General features: G+C 44.7%; 2 protein-coding genes and 1 long non-coding RNA gene across 3 annotated transcripts; 1 reads left to right on the top strand and 2 right to left on the bottom strand.

Moving 5' to 3' along the window:
• The first annotated feature begins 651 nt into the window (after nt 1-651).
• LOC147268919 (uncharacterized) lies at nt 652-6,127 on the top strand. Its single transcript, XM_086224827.1, has 8 exons — nt 652-901; nt 1,203-1,445; nt 1,564-1,701; nt 1,963-2,028; nt 2,121-2,225; nt 2,487-2,590; nt 2,813-3,156; nt 3,588-6,127. Exons 3-8 carry the CDS (start codon nt 1,653-1,655, stop codon nt 3,613-3,615), a joined length of 696 nt encoding a protein of 231 aa, XP_086080953.1. The 5' UTR covers nt 652-901; nt 1,203-1,445; nt 1,564-1,652; the 3' UTR covers nt 3,616-6,127.
• A 113-nt stretch (nt 6,128-6,240) lies between these two features.
• Nucleotides 6,241-7,144, bottom strand: LOC147268918 (beta-arrestin arr-1-like). Its single transcript, XM_086224809.1, has 2 exons — nt 6,723-7,144; nt 6,241-6,627 (listed from the first exon to the last, which is right to left on the bottom strand). Exons 1-2 carry the CDS (start codon nt 6,863-6,865, stop codon nt 6,486-6,488), a joined length of 285 nt encoding a protein of 94 aa, XP_086080935.1. The 5' UTR covers nt 6,866-7,144; the 3' UTR covers nt 6,241-6,485.
• Nucleotides 7,145-10,041: 2,897 nt separating this feature from the next.
• LOC147268917 (uncharacterized) lies at nt 10,042-13,362 on the bottom strand. Its single transcript, XR_015119310.1, has 3 exons — nt 13,184-13,362; nt 12,358-12,396; nt 10,042-11,014 (listed from the first exon to the last, which is right to left on the bottom strand). It is a non-coding gene; the product is annotated as an uncharacterized LOC147268917 (long non-coding RNA).
• Nucleotides 13,363-25,298: the final 11,936 nt, after the last annotated feature.

Below are 25,298 nucleotides of genomic sequence, written 5' to 3'. Positions count from 1 at the left end.
TCTGTGATACAGTTGCAGAAACATGGCGCCACACAGGAGAGCCTCAACCACAGGCCAGGACTCAGCAGTCCACCTCCACCTCAAGGAGAAGGGGCACTCCTTTGAAGACCACAAGGTGTGTGTTCCAGCCAGGGAGGACAGATGGTTTGAAAGAGGGGTGAAAGAAGCCGTTCACGTCAAACTAGAACGTCCATCTTTGAACAGAGGAGGGGGCCTCCTTCTTCACTTACAAGAGGTGGGTCCAGTTGCCTTTATTGATCATTTTTGGAGAGTTGCAGAAATAATTGCATTGAGCCTTTTCACACAAGCAATTTATTCAAAAATAAAAGCCAGAACTTCTTAACATATGTTGGTGCACAACAAGACCATTCAAATAACTTTAAAATAAATGAATCCTTCAAACAAACTTCTTGTGAGAGCTTTTATTTTGAAAGACTCCAGAAATGTTGCTGACAGGATGTCAGTCCAACTGAAAACAGGTCATTCCAGTCTGTTGAGCAGTGAAGAGTCAAGATGAGTGACAGGTCAGGATGAGTGATGATGACTGACTGATGAAGGTGGCTCCCAGTCATCTGCTGCCCTGAATGAGATCAGTGATGAACTCACTCATATGAGGGGCGGTTGAAGAGACTCCATTCACACCACATTTGGTAGACAACAACTTGACACCTCCAGCGTTAATCACATCTCTGAAATGCAGAACTCAGATGAGTCCAGGCAGTCCCATCCCCCGAGACCCTGCACTGGTTTTGAGTCTCACAAAGAATGAAAGAATGAAAACCATGATCTGCAGAATCAGCTCAGGGAATCCAGGAAGGAGGAGATGCTGCTGAAGAGGATTCAGCACCGCCACGTGATGTCACTGCGCAATTTCCAGGATGCAGAGGACAGCATGTCACAGGTCAGTTCCAGAGTCCCTTTGGTGTCTTGAATCTCATGAATGCAGTGCCTACTTTGAGTTCTGAGGAACAAGTCTAATTTGGAGTTTAGGCTCAGTTTGGATCTCTGACTGGACCTCAGAGTTCTCACTTGATCTGATTTTAATCTCTGATACCCAGCAGTAATCTTTGGGTTCTGACTTTGATCTCTTGATTCTGACTTTAGTCTCTGACTGTTTTTTTAGATAGAGATCATGAGCCCAGTTCTTCAATCGTGGCTCAGTTCCAGTGACAGTTTTCTAACAATGTTCTTGTTGTTCCCAGGTCTAAGCCAGGCATGACAATGAGGTCAGAGCTTTAAAGAAGTAGCTGTATCAGACTCGTTCCTGCCGTAACTGTCTGGGACAGGAGCTGCAGGAAAAAGACAAGAGGTTGCTACATGTTAATGATCGCATACAGCACCTGGAGCAGCTCAACCAGGATAAGAGCCTGCTGGAGAGGGAGGAGCTCACCCTCCAACTGGCCAAGGTGACATAGGAATGGGCTGAGATCACCAGGAAGTACGAGGTATGTTTGTGTTGACTGATGTGGTTCAACGTCAGAAATGTGGATCGGATTATAAACCCAAGGTGGGAACATTAAGATTATAATTCTCTTTTTGTTGGCTTTCTGTCTTTTCTACTAGGACTTAAAGAGAAAACAGGATTTGAGAGAGTCTGCATTCAATCGCCAAATAGCCATGGAACAAAGAAAGGCTGCCACAGCCCAAAACACATGTTGTTCTCTACAAGAGCAGATAGAGCAGTTAAACAAGGACCTACAAGTGAGTTGGAGGAGCAGTCAATCTGACCTCACGTCGTCCCAACCTGCGTCCAGTTTCTGGGCGTTTGAGGACATAAATGATCACGTTGAATAATCAGATGTTAGCACAGGTGACCCTTGCTGGAAGGCTGATATTAATGTTGAGTGAACCCAATATTGGAGATTGATTTTCCTCATCAGCTTTGGGTCAACAGTTGTAATGTGTGTGATGCTGTAATACGGAGGAATCCTTCAGTAACTTCATGTGTTGCTCATCAAACAGGATCGAGAGAGCTGGAACGGAGGAATATTTACTTCCAGAAATTCCCCAAACCTTCCACCAACAGAGGTATCAAACATAATCTCCTGAGTGACTCAGCTGTTCTGGATCTTCTCAGTTGACACTGATGGCTCATTATCTGAGTGCTTTCTCTTTGACAGGGAGAAAAAACAAGGGGCTTCAAACAGAGGAATCACTCTTGATCCCTCTTTCACACGTTTACTCACAACAACAGGAGCCTTTGGCAAGTGGATGTCCTTCTGCAGGTAAGCACACAGTTCATGTTCCCTCATTCATTCATTCATTCATTCATTCATGCACTCAAAGGTGAATCTACAGAAGGATTTGACAGTGACAGTGATGTCATCACTGTAGTCCACCTCACCCATTCCTTCAGTGTTAATGGAAGAGGATGTATCTGCCCCATGGTGCAGACTGGTTCTATACTGGGTTCTACCTCAGTCCATGCTCCTCCCTTGCACCAGCTTCCACTGTAACACTCACTCATGGTTGTGTCTGATTTACAGGAACAGAGACCAAGATGGTTCAGACAGAAGAGGAATTCCCTTCAGCCACAGAGGCTGGTAGTCTGGTGCCACTGCTGGAGGAGCAGAGGAGCTCTGGCAAATTGGTAAGGGATTCAAATCATTGGAACATGTGCATTTTTTTAGAGAGATGCATTTTTATTTTCTAAAGCTTGAACGTAGAATCATGCTGAGTGTTTTTACAAATCTCTGTATTTCTAAATACACATATTTTGACACATGAAGCTTGGAACATTGAAAAAAGCTGAATATAACTCAGACATTTCTGATCTCTGATGAACCTTTTATACTTTTGTCTTGTTCTTCAGGATTCAACCGAATATCCAGAGGTCCCAGTCGAGGGAAACGACTGTCCAGACCCTGATAACCAAAGACAGAGTACAGAAAGTAGGACAGCAGACGCCTCACCAGAGACAGCAGACGCCTCACCAGAGACAGATCATGAGAGCCAGACGTCCCTCTCATCATCTGGGTCCAGGGAACCACCCAGACCTGTTGAGGAACACCGGCGGCCCAGATTTAGCTGCACGTGGCCCAGATTTATCCGCAAGTACATCTTCAGAGATGTTGATGTAAACCTGCACTGTGGTAGACCTGCCTACTGGAACCTGGACAAGGAGACAGCACAAGTAAAAAAGTCTTCATTCACATTGTAAGTTCAGCCAGAAAGAGAGTGTGTGTGTGTATGTGTGTGTGTGTGTGTGTGTGTGTGTGTGTGTGTGTGTGTGTGTGTGTGTGTGCTCATATACATTAATGAAATGTTACTGTCTGGATGTGACAGCGAGGGGTGTCACTCAGTCTCCTTCCAGCAGGGAAGTGGTGCAGCTGACAATATGGGAGTCTCAGTTTCCAGAGTGAAATTGCATGAAAAGAGACAAATTAGCCTCAGTGATTGTCGAGAGGATCAAAATGTCTGCTATCGACCTCTCCAGTCTTTTCTGCTAAATGCTGAATCCTGCAATGGGAATGAAAGAGAACGTATTTGCCCTGTGACTCTGATGTGCTCCAAATGTGAAGGGCTGTTCTTCAGTGTGCACTCCACTAATTCATCCATTGACCATCAATAACACTTTGTCTGTACAGGCTCAAGAGGAGTGAGGGTGACAGCTGAAACCCCTGTGTACTGGAGCCAGAGCTCCCTGCCACAGAACAGCCATGATGAAACCAGTCAGTTCAAAAGTCAATGTGGATGTTTGACTGTCCGACTCACATCAAGAAGATCAAGGACCAGCTAGCAGAACAAGTATACGCCATGAGAACGACCCCATCCATGGAGGTCAGGGGCTCCCAGAAGATGGGTCACCTGAGTGCAGGTCTCCTCAGACCTGCTGGCATCCAGGGGTCAGTGGAAACAGACTGAAACACCTTTCCAAAGAGAATCTTCTATTGCTGTTTGTTCTTGCTGCTCTGCTGCTGCTGGCTGCTGTCTTATGGATTGTTGCACTTGGTTGGGCTGCTCAGTCCTCGTCCTCATCGTGTCCTTCCACGTCTCGGAGTTGAAAAGTGACAGTGGTTTTGTTGGACGGAATTCTGGAAGTCCCACATATGGAGCTGAGGAGCATGAAGCTCTACTCCTGACTCAACCTTGCCTGAAACAAGTGAGTGACAGGCTTGTGGTTTGGATCCTCACGGTTCTGTACACCAACAACATCTCTGCTCCACCAAGCCTCAGTCATGAGATGCAGCCTGAAGGCTCCACCAGTAAAACCAGTAAACCAGTAAAAGAAGAGTCCCAGCCAAAGTCATCTGCTCCTCCCTCTCTGGCTCTTCGGCCAACTGCTGAACTTTTCTCTGCACTTTCCAAGGTCATATCTTCAGTAGCCTGAATAATCAGTAGGGATGAGCGAGTCCAACACTGTCTGTATCTGTACAACCACCAGAATGATCTGTATCCATACCTGCACCTTGAGGGGGCGGGGCTTCACCTGGAAATGGGTGGCAGTTAAACCAGATGTGGGTGCAGCTTAACATGGAGGAATGTGTTATTTCAGAATCAGAATCAGAATCAGAATACTTTATTAACCCCGGGGGGAAATTCTGTTGTTACAGTTTTTTTAAAGCTCTCAAAGTACTATAAAGTAAGAAATTACAAATTACAATAATTAGAAAAGTGGAGACTTTAAGAAATAAGATCAAGTGTAAGAGTAAGAGTAAGCATAAACTATTTACAAAGCACAGTAGTAATGACAAAGAGTATTGCACATTTTAAAGCATTGCACAGTTCAGTAATGACATGAGATACACTGAAGAATGTGTTTATCACTCAGAGGGAGGAGTTAAAGAGTTTGATGGCCACAGGTAAGAATGACTTCCTGTGGCGCTCTGTGGTGCCTTTAGGTGGGATGAGTCTAGCACTGAATGTGCTCCTGTGTTGAACCAGGACTTTATGGAGGGGGTGGTGGATGCTGTCCAAGACTGTGTGGAGTTTAGACAACATCCTCCTCTCTGTCACCACCGTCAGAGAGTCCAGCTCTACCCCTACAATGTCACTGGCTTTCCGGATGAGTTTGTTTAGTCTGTTGGCATCTGCTACCTTCAGTCTGCTGCCCCAGCACCCAACAGCAAACAGGATGGCACTGTTGTGTGCTGGGGCAGAAGACTGAAGGTAGCAGATGCTAACAGACTTTTGTTATTTTTTGTAGACTTTTTCTTATTTGTTGAATTGCTTTCAAGAAATGAAGTCACTGATCAGAAGTTGCTGCATTTATTGTTTCTTTGAAAATTGTTTAAAACCCCTCAATAGCAGTGTCAGATTGAGCTTCTAGTGCCACTGACTTGATGCAGGCTGACTGGAACGTAGAGCAGCTGACTGCTGGTTGGAGTCACTGTCACACAAGTTACACTCTGAATCACTCGTTGTCCTGAGTAGAGAAGAGTTCCAGGTCAAATGAAAAGACAAGAAGAGACAGAGAGAGAGTGTGTGTGTGTGTGCAGGTGACGTCATCAGACAGACGTCTGCATAGGACAGACATTGAGGGGGAGTGTTTGTCACAAGAATTTCTTCTTAAAGACCTTTTAATGATAGAGACTGGATCTGAAGAATTGAAGTTGAATGTATTTTCTTGTAAAGAGGGAGTGTTTTACAATGCAACACACACGTGAAGTTCTCAAAGAAAAGGCTGACTTTGGAGCGCTAACAGTTGAGTTTATGTCCATCACACCTGGGCGTTTCTGCTTCCTCCTGTTTACTCACACATTCCACAGACATCGTCACACATGTTTCCAGTCCTCCCAGTAACGGCCAGCTTCAGGTCTTTGAATCAAGGTGACATCTTCCAGACCGTCTCTAGACCCTTTATTCCTTATGACCCCCACCAACTGATGCAATGCTGGCCTCCCACCATCACTCTTCACTGCAGCTTGCACATCAGATTAGAATGCACCACACTCACTAACTCAGGGCCAGGGCCATGAGGAGTCACACGGAGGAGCAATTCTGGTACAATAAATCCAACGTGACACAAAACCTGACCAGTCTGGGGGGTTCATCTCTGACCTGACACAGTTGATCGGAGGGCTTCATTGTCTTCAACAGAGAGAAAAGGCCTTTTTTTCCATTGACCCTGATGCTCTCCTGGGGGAACTGCTCCAATTGGGCTGTGTCCATGATGTCATGTCCACCAGGATGGGTGCAGTCCAGCAACAACTTCAGGACCAGCTTCTTCTTTTTATCACCTTTGCTGGTGTTCTGCTTCTTCTGAGTCGCTGCCATGGGTTTGCCATAAAGGAGGCCATTCGCTGTCTCTAAACGTCGATGTATGACTTGATATTCAAATCCCATGTCAATGAGCTCTTACCCAATGGAAAGGTGAAGTCTGACCTTTCCAGAGACACCAAGCTTGTTAATTTTGGACTTTCTGGGCCCAAACAGCCCCTGGGAGAGTTGCTTCAGCTTTCAGCTGAATTCTGGGGAGCAAAAAGCAGCAAAAACTTTTCCTAATGCTGCCTGGTGATTTTCCCTGTCCTTCCTTCAAATTAAACTCATCCCACATCAAATGAAAGCTTCCCCACCCTTTTTTCCATGCATGTTTCCTGGTTGCTGGATGTCTTGGTCACAACCTTCCCAAGCTCCAGACCCAGGTGGTCAGCTATCTTCTGAGTCAGGTCCGGTTGTGTCCTACCGCTGAATATTTTGACATTGGGCGGGGTTAGTTCCAGGTCCAGGTCTTCACGCCCATATCAGAACGCACGGGTGAGTGTGACAAAGTCTTACTGTACCTGTCCTTCAGATATTCAGGGTCGACAAGGTTCACTCCAGCTCCCGGGTCAACGTGGTCCACGAAGTCTGGCTTTCCCAGGTAAACGGTCTCCTTACAGTTAGGACTCGACTTCTTGGAAACTCTGGTGCCCGCCAGGTCCATGAAGATCAGTCCTGGCCTTGTATTTGGGGTCAGAGGTCAAATGTTTGCTGACAGGAGCAACACCTCCACCCGTAGCTTCTTTCCCCCTAAAATAGGTATTTCTATTGCCTCCTCCCGGGCAAGGTGGAAGATGAAGGGAGTTGAAGAACAAAGTACAAATCAAAACCGCTCTGATGAAGGAAAAAGCCGAAACTACAAAAACTCAAAATCACTTTGCAGAGGAAAACCTGATCTGACAAAGTAACAAAGAAACTCAAAGTTAAATTAGTTAAGGAGCATGGCATGGACTAAAAACCTGACTAGACAAAGAATCGACAAAAATTCAAACTTGGACGAGGCCTGGAATAAGGCCTGGAATGAGGCCTGGAAGGGCGTAAGCTTTTTGACATGAAGGACGAGACGAACTCGCACCAGACAAAGGGAAACACAGACTACATATACACATGGGGTGATGGGAAACAAGTGGACACAATCAGGGCAAGGAAGACAATCAGACTCACCAAGACAGGAGGAAGCCGATGCACCGTCCATCCTGGGGGCCTGGTCCACCACCCAAAGGTGGTGGGGGTTCTGTTGTAAAAAGATAGTTAAAGTTGATCTGTTACCTTTTTGGATCCTGTCTCTTGGAGTGTTGGTCTTTACAACTGAGGCTGGTTCTTTGGTGACATTGGTGGAGCAGCACCTGGGGAGTTCCCCCGACTGTCAGGGATGGGCGGTCTCGTAGGTGGATGAGTGCAACGGCGCTGCCGGTAGCGCGCCACCGTCCACCCATCATTAGCAAAGAAAGCCTGTGCTGTAAAATACAAAGCTCCATCTTTTATGGCTTCTCATTTGAGGAGCGCTTAAAATGTAAAATCTTTGCATTTTCTTTAAATACAGAAACAATGAGAGGGGCAGTGTGGAATAAAGAAAGCAAAGAGGTTTAAAAAAAGAAGAAGAAGCAGACCTGGGTTAGGGTTGGGGTTCAGGGTTCTACTTTACAACTGAGTCTTTGTTCCATGTCAGCAGTAAATCTGGGCATTCTATCTGTCATACCTGCAGCAGCACAGCAGTGGTGCTTGATCTGGTTGTGGTAGCATACTGCCCTCCAGTGTTCAAATGCTGTGTTACACCCCAGCTCAATGTCCTCATCCTCTCATGTTGTCTGACTTTTTATTTTTTGTCATACCTCATTTGATTCTGCTCATTTCAGTGGTAGAGAGTTGCCTCAGCTTTCAGCTGAATTCAGGGATGCAAAAAGCAGCCACACTTTCTTAATGCTTCCTGGGTGATTTTCCCTGTCCTTCCTTCAAAGTGAACCTGTCATCCATCAAAAGCTTACAGTCTCACCTTTACAGCAATAACAAGCTTTTGGTTCTGTCATGAACTGAGAGCTCGCTGTCCAGCAGCTGGTGTGGTCAACATTTGCCATACTGGCGGCCATTCAGAATGTCAGTAATGCAGTGCCCTCGTTAGCAGCCCTGTCCATTCCCTGTACATGCGGGCCTCTGGGAGCCTTCCCAGCTCCCACAACTGTGGCAAGGGGCCCTCCACTGTTGACTATGACACCTCCAGCCACAGGACGACCGTTAACATGCAGCATCCCGGCTCTCGTCTCCTGCCAGGCCGCGTCATTCATACCCAGGATCCTGCATGGGATGCTCATTCCACAGGAAAGCATGTTGTCCTGTCATAAGAGGGTCTGTTCTAGTTGCACGCTGTCAATGAGTTCCCACCGCTTTCATAGATTTAAAAAGGCCCAGAAATGTCATCTTGAAAAAAATGAATGACTTTGGTAGGAACTTTGACAGGAAGTCCTGAACATGTGGGGCGAAAAGAGAGTTCCCAGCTAAAAAACCAGCGTGGTGTCTGCATGTCATGAAGATCCTGGGATCCTAGTCCAGGCAATGACAAGCAGCCTGAGAAAAGAAGGTGGAAAACCTGGCAGGTGGAGAAGCAGAGGGAATCTGGAGCAAAACACAAGTCTCTGGTGCTTCCTCTTGCAGACTCTCTGGACAAAAAGCAGATATGAATTTTACAACTGAAAGAGAAAACTAGAATAAATAGTAGGAGAAATTGAATGAATAATTAAAAGTGATTAAAAAAGGTGAGAATACATAGTTAAATGAAGGAAGAACATTTATTTAAATAAATATTTTATATAAAAAACAACATTGATATTCAAAACATATATTAACAGTTACATTACAAACTTAACATTATATTACAAATTAGCAATGAAAATGTTTTATTATTTAAAACAAACAACAAAAAGCACTTTTGAATGAAAGGATAAAAAGTCTACAAATAAAACAAAAAACTAAAGGAACTTTCAAAACAAAAGATAAAAAGAAAACCAAACAAAATCTCAGTGAGATTAAATAAAACAAAACCCACCAACAAAAGAAAGTGTGTCAACTAAATTTAGAAAGCTAAGCCTTAACAGTCAGCGTGTGGAGGTCTTTAACCTCCTGGTTCAAAATGGAGGTGCTGCCTCTTTTTGTCCTCATAAGGAAATCACTGGAGTCTCCCAGCTTTCACTGCCTCCCCTGTAGGAGCAACCTGGGCTGCAGGGCCACTGGTGGCACAGGTGGACCCAGTCAGGGAGCACAGCTGTGTGTGCATCTTCATCTCTACCCACCATCCCTGCACAGAGCTCAGGCCACATGTCAGGGTGAGGGTCCTTCCTGGGGTCCTGGTCTGGCCTGGAAATAAATGGACACAATCAGGGTGGGGAAGACAATCAGACTGGTGGTAAACCCAGCTGGGGGAAGGGGAAGCTACCAGACACCAGAGGAGAGTTACATTGAAATTTAAAACAGGAAGCCAGGAGACAACGGAGACTCAAGGCAAACAAGAACACCGCTACAAGCATGGACACCACATTGCTGTCTGGACAGGGAAGGGACAAAGGTTCTTCTTGTGAGTTGATCTTCAGTTTCTCTCCTTTTTTTCTGATGTTGAGGCGCTTACCTCAGAACACAAAGGCTCCTCCACGGTTTTTGTAAAATACAGCTTCACCTTTACGAAGGGGGGAGTCACATGGTCGACGAGGTCGAACAAGTAGCGGACGCTCCTTCATCAAACAATGCGGTTGTTTGGACTTATTTTGGCTTCCCATGTTAAAGACAAGGCAGCGGTGAGACGATTTTGGATAAAACAAACACCGTGAGCAAACTCTGTGGGTACGCAACACCGTAGACTGCACTACAAGCAGGACAGAAGGATGAGGACCTGCTGAAGGCTCAATATTCCAGCTCACTGAGCTCAGACGTTACAGACGGAGATGAGAGTCCAGCCCTGAGGATGAGTGAATGTTTGTTTTCCTTTCATTCAAGAATGGAGGTGCCCTCATTGTTTCAAACAACAAAGCACTTTTTTAATTGAAATTTGATGTTCGTATTTGCATTGTAGTCTAAATCAGGGAAAATAGAAATATTTTGTTTGTTCAAAGCAAAGAGCATTTTATTGTCCTGACGTAGTAATAACTTGTATGTCTGCATATTAAGAAGAAGATAAAGAATATTTCATTTTTGTATTTCTGATTTTCTTAAATCTTTATTTCTTATCATAAGTTTTTTGCATGGTGAGCCCTGTTTCCTCCTTCGTATCGTTTGGTGAGTTGACTATTTCGTTGCACCCCTGATTATTGTGACAACTCTATCATAGAATAATGCAACCACACAGGTTACAGCGTAGCACTTCATTAGCATGACAAACGAGAGGAACAATGTTCAACTGGGCAATTCCCAGTTCAACTTTCTCTTCTCTCTCATTTTTTCTTCTGCACTTCCTCTAAAAATATTTGTATATTTCAATAAATCACTGAAAAACAATTTCCTTTGTTTCATCTCATTTTACTGCACAACTCAGTTTAGGTACACATCTGACAGCTGCATTTTTCAAACAGAAGAAAACTCAAAATCACTGCCAAAATAGCCAAGCAGAACAGAAATCGTCATAAATGGAACTAAATCTGAAAACACAATATCTTGCACTGCACTTCTCAGAGCTGACAAACCCACGTTGCCAATATCAGAAGATTTCCTGCAAACCTTCAGTGTGGCCTGAGCTCATCTCCTGACACCTCTCCTAGCCAGGCCCTCAACTGGGGCTCTTCATCCACTCACGCTTGAACTTGGACGGTCTTCCTGACGTTGTCACTCACTCCTGTAATAAGAGGACAACACACATTTGAAACTGTTGAAACAGAAAATTGATGAAGAGTGGGAGGAGTTGGATGGGTAGAACGTGGAAGCATGGGTGGTGGAGAAAGAGGATGATGAGGAGGTGGAAGAATTCAATGGTTGTGAGAAAGAGGAGGAGGAAGAATGGGAGGAGGAGACAATAAGTGAGGAGTGGGAGGACGTGGAAAAATTAGAGGAGGAGAAAACAAAAGAGGAGTTGGAGGGGTAGAACGAGAAAGAATGGATGGAGAAGACAGGATGATAAATTGGACAAGGGGGTGGAAGAATGGAAGGAGGGGGAGGAGGAAGAAAAATTAGAGGAGGAGGAGAAATAGGAGTGAATGGGAGGAGTGGAGCAGGAGTGATGGGAGTAACAGTGAGGGGAGGAGGGAGGGGAGACGACGAGTGGTGTGGAGCAGAAAGGAGGGGAGAAATGGCGAGGGGAGGAGGGAGGGCAGAGGACGAGAGGTGTGGAGCAGAACTGAGGGGAGAAATGGCGAGGGGAGGAGGGAGGGGAGAGGACAAGAGGTGTGGAGCAGAAAGGAGGGGAGAAAAGGTGTGGGGAGGAGGGAGGGGAGAGGACGAGAGGTGCGGAGCAGAACTGAGGGGAGAAACGGCGAGGGGAGGAGGGAGGGGAGAGGACGAGAGGTGTGGAGTGGCAGAGACGGGAAAGGGAAAGGTCAGAGGAGGAGGAAGAAAGGAAGCAGGAGGAATGGGATGAAGAAGATTGGGAAGAGAAGGAGGAGGAGAAGTAGGAGCAGGAGGATGATGAATGGGAGGAGGAGAAAATAGATGAAGAGTGGGAGGAGGTGGAGGGGTAGAAGGAGGAAGAATGGATGGAGGAGAATGGGGAAGCAGTGGTGGTGGAGAAAGAGGATGATGAGGAGGTGGAAGAATCAAAGGATCTTGAGAAAGAGGAGGAAGAATGGGAGGAGGAGACAGAGGATGATGAATTGGACAAGGGGTGGAAGAATGGAAGCAGGGGGAGGAGGAGGAAGAATGAGAGGAGGAGGAGAAATAGGAGTGAATGGGAGGAATGGAGCAGGAGTGATGGGAGTAACAGAGAGGGGAGGAGGGAGGGGAGAGGAGGAGAGGAGTGGAGCAGAAAGGAGTGGAGAAACGGCGAGGGGAGGAGGGAGGGGAGAGGACGAGAGGTGTGGAGCAGAAAGGAGTGGAGAAACGGCGAGGGGAGGAGGGAGGGGAGAGGACGAGCGGTGTGGAGCAGAAAGGAGGGGAGAAACGGTGAGGGGAGGAGGGAGGGGAGAGGACGAGAGGTGTGGAGCAGGCTGGAGGGTCAAAGGAAGGACAGGAAGGGGGCGATCTCACCTGGGATCCTTCAGGTGCCGCCCTCCTGAGTGTCCGACGCTGTGAAGATGGAAACAAAGTGAACATCAGACTACAGCTGAACATCCAGGACACATGAAGACTATGGAGACATTTAGAGCAACACAAGAGGAATTCTGATGATGACATTAATAACAACAATAATAATAAAAATATAAATAATAATATAAATAATAATAATAATCATAATAATAACGATAAGCCGTTTCAATTAAAGTTTTAAGTTGCTGGAGTTCCTTCATTGGAGGAATTCAAAGTGGAGATTTTGAAGATTCCAGGTTTTGTTTCTGACCTTCGTCTGCTTGGTTTATAGATGGAGTTGAAATGACAACAGACTGAGAGCTTCTGCTCCTGTAGGTAGCAGCTGCTGAGGTTCATTGGTTTAATTTAGGCGTTTTTAATGATTATGAAGGGTTTTCAATGCAGCATCAAATATTATCAGTCCAACATACCCAAAATCTTCTCAAACTGAAGCTGATTTTCTGACCAATATCAAGCCTGAGCGGATTCACTTTGACTGGTCTACCAACAAGTGAGCTGCTAGCTTGAATGAAGCACTTCAACGGTAGGTTCCACTCATTCAGCAGAAACTGAACTCCTTATTTCGACAATAACGTTCACATTGAAGAATTTCATTTTTTATCAGAAAACTTGTGTTTCAAACAAAAAAAGCCTTCATATTCCAAGGAAAGCGCATCGGCGAATATGAACAATTTCGAAGCCTCGACAGTGACACAGAGAAACAAACCACAGAAACAACGAATCAACATAAAAACACAGAATTTAATCAAAACATGATCAAGCTCACCGGTGCCATGTTGGAAGCCACGAAATTCCTCTTAAAGTTGTTCTGTACGCTTGAAAAAGTGAGGTTTGTGTAAAGATGTCTGACAGCAGCTGAGAGCAAACTGACGCACCTGCGAGTTTGGTCACGTGATGACGTTTGTTAACGGTCGTGTCGTATCGCGAATGACGCGCTTGGAGACCGAACATAGCAACCAAAGTTCGTCAGCCTCTTCTTCTTCTTCTACGCATCTAAAAGTTGTAGTATCGCGTTGACTGCGTCTGATAGACGAATGAAGCTCAACAAATACCTGAGAATCACGGTAGAATATCTGACGTTCCTCAAGTGTTACATTTAGGATTTACTCGCTTTTCCAATCACCAAATGCTTTAAATAGCTATTTTATTGAATCACATGGAAAGTTGGAAAAAAAAATTTGAGAAAGAAGCAAACACAACTTAACGTATTGTAAAGGCTCACTTTTAAATGAGATGTGAATTTGTGGTGCAAGTGGCAGCACCTGAAACAAAGTGGCTGTGCAGGGGGAGTTGTTAGGAGGAGTCAGACTGTAAGGCTCTATTTGTTTGGTGAGTGATGATCAAAATAAGAAGACAAGATTTTCAGACTTGTTTTTAGACCCAAACTCCTTGATAACACAAAATAAATTGCTTTTATCTTCCATATTAGGAGCTGTGTTTTAACAGTGACCTTGTGACCTTTAGTCTGTCTGTTACTGGGCTCCATATGCAGAGAGTCACTGCACTGAACTTGTGCTGGAGGTCTGAGTCCCTTTAAGTCAGGATCATAATTTATATCTGGCCTCACAAAGTCCCTGTTACTAATGAAAACCCTTGGGTGGGAATATTTCATCAGTTGAGGTCAATAATCTCAGCTGAACCACATCTTCCACCATCTCTCACTGTCTGTCTGATTGTGAGAGTCTGAGTGTCACGTACCACGATTGGTGAAGCCTCCAGATATCAACCTACTGGAGTTCATTCTCTGTGTCTGGAATCGTCCACATGTATGACTTGATATTTAAAGCTAGCATGATCCCATGTCCATGAGCTCTGACTCAATGGAAAGGTGAAGTCTGACCTTTCCAGAGACACCAAGCTTGGTAATGTTGGACTTTCTGGGCCCAAACAGCCCTGGGAGAGTTGCCTCAGCTTTCAGCTGAATTCTGGGGAGCAAAAATCAGCAAAAACCTTCTTAAATCTGAACCTGGAGCAAACACAAGTCTCTGGTGCTTTCTCTCTGGACCAAGAGCAGAGAGGAAGTTCACAACTGAGAGATAAAACTAGAATAAATAGTAGGAGTAACTGAATGAACAATTAAGAGGGATAAAAAGGGGAGAATACGTAGTTAAATGAAGAACATTTATTTAAAGAAACATTTTGTATAAAAAACATTGATATTAAAAACATACATTAAACCATTACACTACAAATTCAACATTTTATTACCAATTAGCAATGAAAATGTTTTTATTATTTAAAACAAACAACAAAAAAGTACTTTGGAATGAAAGGATAAAAAGTCAACTCATAAAACAAACAAACAACTGAAGGAACTTTCAAAATAAAAGGAAAAAAAATCTCAGTGAGATTCAATAAAAAAAAAAACAACCAAAGAAAGTGTGTCAACTTTTCCCTTTGTTGAAGTACGCCGACTTCACCGGGTCCGTTGATGAGAAGAGATCAACCGGAGTCGTCTGCCTTTGACAAATCAACACTTTATTTCACACAACAAAGCAGACACAGATATATCTGGAGACCCCACTACATGCACCTTGAGAGTGCAGCAGAGAGTCTGAGTAAGATATTAACAGACAGTGAATATATGCTTGAAGCCACACCTTTTTGCATACGTAATTTTACACTCATGCATATCAAACTTCTTGATTAGTACTCCAGCCTCCTGCACACTCAGTTCATCTTGTCCTGTTGTTTTCGTCATTCAGCCTTGACAGTTCGGGCGCAACTAGCAGCCTGCACAACTTAACATAAACAATCACATCATGTACTTATACACAATCAACTCCTGATATAATGGTGACATATGAACAGAACATGATCAAAAGCTCATTTTCTCACACCTTCCAGTTTGTTTTGAAATAAAGTTCATCTTAATTCTATCTCCTCTGTTCTAATGGGGAACAAAAGGAGAATTTCAGAAAGTAGACCTCTGATGTTGGACCCTCCAGGGGCAGACCACATAGGGACAGCAGGCCAACAGAGCCACACATCAACAGTTCAAATAAGCAACTGGACTGAAAATGACATCAGACACATTAAACCACTGAATATAGAAAGCTCAGCCTAGACAGTCAGCGTGTGGTGGTCTTTAACCTCCTAGTTCAAAACCCTTGATCCTGCGTGACCATCATACACAGCTAAGAAGGACCAGTCGGTCCCACCAGGACCAGGTAGTCCCAGCACAGCTGTGTGTGCATCTTCATCTCTGCCCACCATCCCTGCACAGAGCTCAGTCCATGGGGGGGTCAGGTTTAGGGTGAGGGTCCATCCTGGGGTCCTGATCCACCACCTGAACCCTCCATGATCCCCTGGACCTCCCCTCCTGGGGTTGAACTGGCCCAGCTGGCTCATGTCACTGTGTGTCCTGGAGAGCTGATCACACTGGCCATTCATGGCACCTTGGCCACTGGAGCAAGAGACAGGCAGATGGGTGAGATGGGGAGGAAGTGGCTCAAACTGCCTTCTGGCCAGTTCCTGCTTGTCAGGCGTCACCATGTGGTCACCAGCCAAGTCCACATCAAGACCTCCCCTGCAGATGATTGAGAGATCCAGATGTCCTCATGGGGTAGGGTTAGGATGTTAGGAGTCCAGGGTTACAACATGGGACCCCTGCCATCTCCTCCAGTGTCCACAGCAATGTCCCTGCTCTCAGGAGAGAAAAGGCTGCATGGTCCTTCCAGCCCTGGAGCCCCAAATCCTCCCAGTCCCAAAGAGGCTGGTGAGTGTGACAGCGCCTTTGTGGCTCCACAGTCCAACCATGATTCTCCACTGAAGCTTCATATGTGCTGATCTTTTTATTTCTTTTTTAATATTTGAAACAAACAAAACAAAATAAGGGCTCTTTCAAATGAAAGGATCAAAATGTCCAACGAAAATAACATCAGAACAAGATTCAACAAGTCAACAAAAGATGGTGCGCCAACTGAACATAAAAAGGAAAACCAACCTTTCAACCTGAGAGGACCAAGAAAACCTAGGAGCTGAAGGAACAGTTTATTGAGCAAATGACAACAAATAATAAGACACTGTGTTCTTGACTCAAGGGTCAACAAAGGTGGACCTATTCAAACACAGACCAGGCCTACAGTTCTCAGTGAGAGCCTTCATGCTGGTTTTAATATCCTACCTGCATGTTCCTGTCAAACCAAAAGGCTGAGCCCCATTGACAAAAGCCTGAACAGGGGGGTCTTCTTTTGCATGGAAACTATTTGGAGTTCCAGATTCTCACAACTTTCTTCCAATTCAAACTTTCTGCTTTCACAAAAGAGTAAAGTTTCCATTCTTCTGTCCTCCTAGAGTGCATGGGCCAGCCTGTGGGGCTGTGACAGAAGAATAACCCAGGTTCAAGACTGGAAGCTGAGCTGTGGCTGAATGCATCAGTTGGTCCTGAACACTGCAGTCTGATGAAGACCATTCAGTCAGGAGCACTTCTGAGCTTCTTGGCCCTGCTGGTCCTCAGTGGAAGAAAACTCCTATTAAATGTATTCACTGATGGGTTTTGCCATTTTGACAAACGCTCACCTCGCAACAATATGATGATACTATTGGTTGGCAATGCATCCTGGGAAATAGAAGTCTTTCAAACCAAAAGTGCTGAATCCCAACTTCAACCCTGTTTGTACAGGATTCCTATCACCTGGGACCTCTAGGATTGTAGTCATTGCAGGGGAGGCCTGCGATCTTCATCTGGTGCCAATGTGCCGTGTCTGGAATTTGGAAAGTAAAAATTCCAAATTCTTGCCATATTTTGCCAAACACAGACGTCCTGTGCTGATCTGCATCTCAGTGTTTGTTGTTGGAATTGCACGCCTTCTCTCTCTCTTTCCAGATGGAAACTTTCATTTGCAGTTTTGACAGCTTTTCAGGAGCAATTTGTAAATTATCAGATGTCCCCAGGTAGAGAGAGAGAGAGAGAGAGAGAGAGAGAGAGAGAGAGAGAGAGAGAGAGAGAGAGAGCAGTACTTTACTGAGGCCTGGTTCAGTTTTTCAAAGACAGTGTTGAAGGAGGAGTTTTGGCCTCTCCTTCTGCCCAGGATGGTTCCACCTCAGTGGAAAGGTTAACAAAATACTCATCAACTTAGTGTACAGGTCGTGATGGCGACTGTCCAAAAATACTTTCAAAAGGCTCAGAGCTCAGCACCGATTAATACCATCAACATCGTTCCTGCAGCTTTAAATGAGCGACATTGCTGACTTTCCTGCACTTTGATGTTTTTGAAATCTGCAAACCTCCTGAAATATTTGTTGACAGCTTCTGTGTTGTACTTCTACCTCTACAAGAGGACCTCGGAGTATCTGGGGGACCCTCGCCTCTACGAGGACTCACCGTGGCTGCGGGACATCTTCGCCCAGAGCACACAGTGATGTCACTACCACACAGAAGCACGAGTCCAATATATGTGTAGTACCACAGGCACAACAAGTACATTTGATAAGTACATCCTAGTTTTATGGTACTGGAGATGTAGAGGGAAGTATCAATTACTACAAATTCATTTATACATTGATGTATTTGATGTTAGAAATCCTGTTAGACAGAAGATACTTTCCATGTCTCAGCACGTTACAAATCCTATCAAATCAAACATGAACACAGGAAATAAGGACCCATCAAATCCACAGTAAAATCCTCCTCCCTTCTGGAGAGGATGGTGACAAATTCTGGAGAGACCTTTTATCACCTCAAAGTTGGAACTTAATGATTGAGGGTCTTAGTTTGGACCCCAGAGGAAACACACCATTGATCTTTTTCAGTTATTTTTTATTCAAGCCCCTGCTGTTCTGAGCCCTGGTTCTGAGCCGTGCCCTGAGGTGACAGCGGCGGACCTGATCCTGCAGCTCTCTCACCTCCTCCACAAGTGAACTATTCTGCAGGTTGAACTGTAAACCAAGAAAACACATCAAATGTTCCCTTCACACAGGAGCAGATGAACAACGATGACACCTCAACAATGGGGCTCATCAGAACTCATGTTGTCCAGATGTCAGTTGTGTTTGTGTGGCTGACGAGTTTGTGGTCAGGGACGTTGGAGATGAAGGGCCAGCTAAGGCCAGCAATCTGAATCAGAACAGCTCCAAGTCAGACTGCACCTTCAACATTTCTTGAATGCAGAGCAAATGTGGTTGTTCCTGAACCAAACCTTTTGCTTCTCAAAATAATTAGATGCCTCAAGAACAGAGACACACTCTAATTATCAATGAAGGATAAAATGGTCCCTGAGCGTGCAGAGTCTGATGCAGTCATGACGTCAGGCCAACACACCCTTCTGGCCCGTTTGAAGAACAGGTCTGCTTCTTCCTGTCCGTCAGACTGAAACATAAAAGAGCAAACAGTGTCATCATGAGCTTCTCTCTGCTCTGGGACCACTGCTACTGGACTGCTGCTGCTGGCCTCTGATCTGAGAGTTCCACTGAAGCTGGATTTCATCCAAAATACAAAAGTCCCTGAAATCAAACGGCTGGTGACTGGGGGCAGATTCTGTCTCAGGTCAGGGTCCACTGAAGACCACTGACCATGCAGGACCCAGACTGCCACCTTTTAGTCACGCTTGACCTCCACCACTGGAGCCAGAGAACTACATTTAATAACTAGAAGACAACCAGACAGCACAGATTGTCCCTCCAACAAGACCAGCCAGACCCAAAGTAAATCAGGCAGTGTTGAGCAGAGCCTCACGACTCCCGTGTGGTTCCTCTGAGTGACGAGGGGCACGAGTGGGCTTGGTTTTTTCAGTCATTCCATATATTTTTAATATCTCATGCTATATCAGCTGTGTCATGCAAAACAACAGGTGGGAGTGACGACTGCAGGACTAATCCTTATTTTCTGGATCACTTGTGTCCATCATTTGACATCAATGTCCTTCTAGAATTGTGGACATGTTTGATGTTGTGTTTGTGTTCAGGAACGCTGGTCATTCTGAGAACTGGAGAGGACGCAGTGGATGTCAGACATGTGAGTACCTGCCATGTTTGTGTGACTCTGGGCAGCCACAGAGGAGTGAAGACCTGAAGCTCTGTCCCCAGATTTGCTGCAAAACTGACTTTATTTGTAACATTTTGTTCTATTTTTCATTTTTTGTAATGGAATGTTGAGGACCTGCTCTACTGGTCTGGAAGCTCATCATCACTCACCCTGAGGCAGAGGAGAGACAAGTGAGCACAGACTTCTGCATTCTGGTTGTTCAAATGGTTGGCCTCCATCAAAGCTTTCTCAGCTACACACAGCTCCCCCAGCTACGCACACACACACACACACACACACACACACACACACACACACACACACACACACACACACACACACACACACACACACACACACACACACACACACACACACCAGGTTTGCCAACAAAAATCCATCATCTCCCTGGGCACTATGGTAATCATTTCCATCATCATGGTGCAGGAGGGGTGGTTACCTGGTAACAGGTGATGCCCAGGCCCAGCCAGGTCAGACAGGATGGAGACTGTTGACAAGCCTGCAGGTAGGTGGCTGTGGCTTGATCAGACTGAAAGTTATCAGAACAGAAAAATGAAAATGATCATATGGTTTCACTTGAAGCCTGATGTTACACACTCATCCACACAGTTACAGTGCTTCATACACACGCACACAGACACAGACACAGACACAGACACACACACACACACACACACACACACACACACACACACACACAAACACACACACACACACATACATATAAACATACACCCACATATATACACATATATAAATGTTTACAATTTTTTTCTATTTTTGTATGCTACTGCAAAGTTTCAGATGCTTTTTGGCATGAAAAAGCCCAAAATAACCATCACTTTGACCTGGGAGGCCAGGAAGACTGGCCCCAAGAGGCTTCAAGTTTTCTTAGGCATGAGCAGCCAAAAGCGTCATGTAATGGCATGTTTAACACATGTATATACCAGATTTCTTTCATAAAACCTCACTTTATTGCCTCAAAATGGTGTAATAAAGACAAAGAATGTCATTTACTGTCTATTCTTTAACAAAATTCTCAAATATTCATGAAATTGGATGTTTTTCCCACAAAAACCTCATATTTTCAAGTATTTCAAACCTAATTTGAGAGACCTGAACAAGTTTGTGATCTCTGCTTGGACAACAAGAAGGAACAGGATGCTGGCCAGGTACCATATCAGCGAGGAGTACATGGCAGCCTTTCGTGAGGACCCTCCACAGCATGCTGCTCTTCACTGGGATGGCAAGATTTTACCTGTTACCTGCCTGGGACTACATCAGAGACTCTTGCTGTGCTGGTTTCCGGGCCACCAGATCATATTGAAGGAAAACTACTGGGAGTGCCAATAATAGACAGCTCAAGGGGAACAGCGCAGGCAGAGGCCTCCATGGACTTGCTGGAGATGTGGGGACTTACTGGAGTGATTACTGCCCTCGTATTTGACACCACGTCCAGGAACAGTGGAGGACACTGTAGTGCTGCCAAGCTTCTGGAGCAACAACTGGACAGAAAGGTGTTCTACCTGGCATGTAGGCACCACATCCTGGAAGTGCTGGTTGGTGCTGTCTGGGAGAAGCTGTTTGGTCAGGTCAAGAGCCCAGAAAACCCCTGGTTTAAGCAATTCAGGGAGGCATGGACTGGCCTGAGCACCGATTCCCCTAAAATCCTGACCATCAGAGGGAAATGGCTCAGTGACAAGAGAGTGTACTGTTTGGAGCTACAGGAGATGCTGAGATGGGAGAGGCCACCCAGAGCTGATTACCGGGAGATAGCTGAGCTGACAATGGTAATTCTTGGGGACACACCTCCTCCTGGGATCCATTGGAGTCGGCCAGGAGCCATCCACCTGGCCAGAAACATCTACTCTATGAAAATGGTGATGTTTTCTGGGCAGCTAGCATGTGATAAAGAGACTGGGACAAAGGTAGAACGGCTCATCAAATTTCTGTCATTGTTCTACACACCAATGTGGATGAACTCAACATTCACTCCTGATGCTCCGGTAGAGGATCTGCAGTTCTTCAAGGACATGCTGCACTTCAAAAAAACTGATCCTGACATTGCTCAAGCAGTCCTGGTGAAACTAGACAACCACAGGTGGTACCTTCCTCAGGAAGTAGGTCAGCATGTTTTATTTGACGTACAACTGGACGTTTGTAAATTATTTGTATGATTGGTTTGTGGCTCAAGAGTGATTAAAATGCTTCATATTGCTACCAAATATGTTCCTCTGTCTTGTATATCAGCAGTTATCATGAAAAATGGTCTTGAAAAAAGCTGTTTTCATGACGCTTTTGGCTGCTCATGCCTAAGAAAACTTGAAGCCTCGAAAAGCCTAGAAAAATGTCATTTGTTTGAAGAACCTTAATATTCATATACATATTCATACATACACACACATATATATATACACACACACACACACACACACACACACACACACACACACACACACACACACACACACACACACACACATTTATGTACATCTGTCTGACCTTCCCCTCCTGGAGGCAGATGAAGCCAAGGCGGAGGTGAACAAGGTGAGAGTCTGACGGCTGCTGCTGGAAGCTCAGGCTCCTCTCGTAACTCTCCCTGGCCTCAGTGAACAGCCCGGCCAGGTAGTGGCAGTGGCCGTTCAGAGCCCACATGTCTGCATCCTGCTCACAGGTCCACACCACATGAGTTTCAGCAGGTTTGGTACAGCCTGGTTTACCATACGGTTGCATGGCTGCTCACATTCTCAGTACCAGGACCAAAGAAACTAACAGGGTTGTGTCTCATTCATTAACGTCCACCAGGACTCACTGAGAGAACGTTTGCCTTCAAAGACACAACGTCTAAGATACAAGCAAGTTAGCATCAATATAAACGCTCCTGCTGTCACTCAGGGACCCGGACTAACGACCTTCCTTTTATTTGGAGGGTTGGGTAATTACATCATCTAATTACAGTAAATGAACAGGAATTATAAAAGTATGTGTTTGGTGAGCATCATTATCAATAGTCTAACAGTTCAGAGTACAAATACAGGAACAAGGAATCCTGCAGCTTGCAGTCACCACTGGGAGTACCTGGTCTTTGGAAAGCAGCGCCTCTCTGAGGCTGGCAATGGCACTGCAATAGTAAGCTTTCAGCATCTTCAGATGGGCCCGATGAAGCAGGTAGCAAACAATTGGACCAGCATCTGAACTCTGCAGCTCATGGGACAAGGCCTTCTCCACCATCTGACAACGCAATGGAGCAAGTTCATTACCAACCAAGACACACTGGAACTGTTTTGTTTTTGTTGGAACATGTAGATATTTATCTAAGAATGAAGAAGTTGGTGTGTTTTAAATGGTCTTGCAGCTGAGAATCGCCTGTCTGCTCAGTTGGACACCAGACCACATTGATAGGATTTTTCATTTCCATGATGAATCATTGACTGAAATAGATGTGTTTTCCTCAGTAGAAGCAACTCTTAGTCACTGAGGACTTCTGCCCTCTGGCTCACTTCATATGGGACCAGTGTGAGTCCAGCAGGTTGGTGAGCAGCTGACATGGGTTTGGTTACCTGCAGGGCGTTGTTCTGCAGTAGGAACTGGAGGGTCTCTGCATAAATAGAGGAAGTGTAGCTCTTCTGTGCTTGAGGCTCTGGGGCATCCAAGTCTCCACCCTCTAGGTCTGGGACACAGACTGTAACACCAACGGCTCCAGGGACAAATTCACAGGCCTTCAGGTTGACCCTCGCAAATAACAACAACACTTCCAGATGACTTGAACAAGTCAGTTCATGTTCAGTTTGAGGAGAGTTCCCAAGTGAACTTGATGTAGACAGCACACTCATTTACACTCATTTATGAGCCTCTAACTTAAACCCATCTTGTGTATAACTGCCTCTGAGTCAGTGAGTGCACCTATTTTATGTTCCTAAACATTTTTGTCGAAGGTTCCTACCTAATTGCATGCGAGTATGAAGCGGAACTAATGTTCAGAAAACGGTGTTTCCCACGGACATGTTATGCAGATGCACACATAGAGAAATGCACTCCGTTTGTTTTGCACAGTAATTCGTGTTGTATGGAGAGACTCACGAGCCACATGGTGCTTATAAGTTTGCAAAGGCATATTTAATTCCCTCTTAAAGGCATATGCAGCCAATAAGTTCTCACGTTGGTGATTTCACTTTATTTGGAATAAATGCCATCAGTATTATCAAAGAACGAGTTGCTATCTGTCAATTGCATCAGAGGGAGTTACATTGTGGATGACCTCGTTCCACTTGAAAGCGATGCTTCACTCAAAATCTGTCTTTTGCATTTCATGTACATTTAGATTGAAGCCAATGGTGACTAAAGGCTAACGACAGCAAGACGGTCCAGAAACATCAGATTACAAACTCTCCAGTGCATTGTCCAGTAGAATCCACCTCTTTATCCATCCGTCTGCTCAGTAATCCACTAACAATGAGTTGAGTGACAGTTTTACTGCTGTAGGTGTTGGTAGCAGCCAGCTACACATAAACTTGAAGTTAGAGTTGGATTTCACTGAGTTTTCCTCAAAATACAGCAGTTATACATGAAGTGTTCATTTTGGCCTTCTCTCGCTGAGAAAACGCTTTTTGTGACCTGTGACACAAAACAGTAAAAACTTTTGTTCAAAGTGAATTTTCAGTCAAGTTTCAACTTGAAAGCATAGCAGTATGCATAAATTTGAAGTTAGAGGTGGATTTCACTGAGTTTCCCTCAAAATACAGCAGTTATGCATGAAGTGTTCATTTTGGCCTTCTCTCGCTGAGAAAACGCTATTTGTGACCTGTGAAACAAAAAAGCCACAACTTTTTTTCAAAGTGTGTTTTCAGTCATGTTTCAACCTGAAAGCATAGAAAGATGCAAAAACCTGAAGTTAGAGGTGGATTTCACTCAGTTTTCCTCAAAATACAGCATTTATGCATGAAGTGTTCATTTTGGCCTTCTCTCGCTGAGAAAACGCTTTTTGTGACCTGTGACACAAAAAAGCCATAACTTTTGGTTAAAGTGAGTTTTCAGTCATGTTTCAACCTGAAAGCATAGACAGGATGCATAAACTTGAAGTTACAGGTGGATTTCACTGAGTTTTCCTCAAAATACAGGAGTTATGCATGAAGTGTTCATTTTGGCCTTCTCTCGCTGAGAAAACGCTTTTTGTGACCTGTGACACAAAACAGCCATTTCTTTTTTTCAAAGTGAGTTTTCAGTCAAGTTTCAACCTGAAAGCATAGAAAGATGCATAAACTTGAAGTTAGAGGTGGATTTCACTCAGTTTTCCTCAAAATACAGGAGTTTTGCATGATGTGTTCATTTTGGCCTTCTCTCGCTGAGAAAACGCTATTTGTGACCAGTGACAGAAAACAGCCATTTCTTTTTTTCAAAGTGTGTTTTCAGTAAAGTTTCAACCTGAAAGCATAGAAGGATGCATAAATTTGAAGTTAGAGTTGGATTTCACTGAGTTTTCCTCAAAATACAGCAGTTATACATGAAGTGTTCATTTTGGCCTTCTCTCGCTGAGAAAACGCTATTTGTGACCTGTGACACAAAAAAGTAAAAACTTTTGTTCAAAGTGAATTTTCAGTCAAGTTTCAACCTGAAAGCATAGAAGTATGCATAAATTTGAAGTTAGAGGTGGATTTCACTGAGTTTCCCTCAAAATACAGCAGTTATGCATGAAGTGTTCATTTTGGCCTTCTCTCGCTGAGAAAACGCTATTTGTGACATGTGAAACAAAAAAGCCACAACTTTTTTTCAAAGTGTGTTTTCAGTCATGTTTCAACCTGAAAGCAAAGAAAGATGCAAAAACCTGAAGTTAGAGGTGGATTTCACTCAGTTTTCCTCAAAATACAGCATTTATGCATGAAGTGTTCATTTTGGCCTT

Source organism: Aulostomus chinensis, chromosome 2 (genome assembly GCF_037954235.1).
Source record: "Aulostomus chinensis isolate RoL2024-O1b breed Wild chromosome 2, RoL_Achi_v1.0, whole genome shotgun sequence".
NCBI lineage: Eukaryota > Metazoa > Chordata > Actinopteri > Syngnathiformes > Aulostomidae > Aulostomus > Aulostomus chinensis.
Note: the sequence above shows the minus strand (reverse complement) of the source record. Positions and strands in the feature narration are given on the sequence as shown.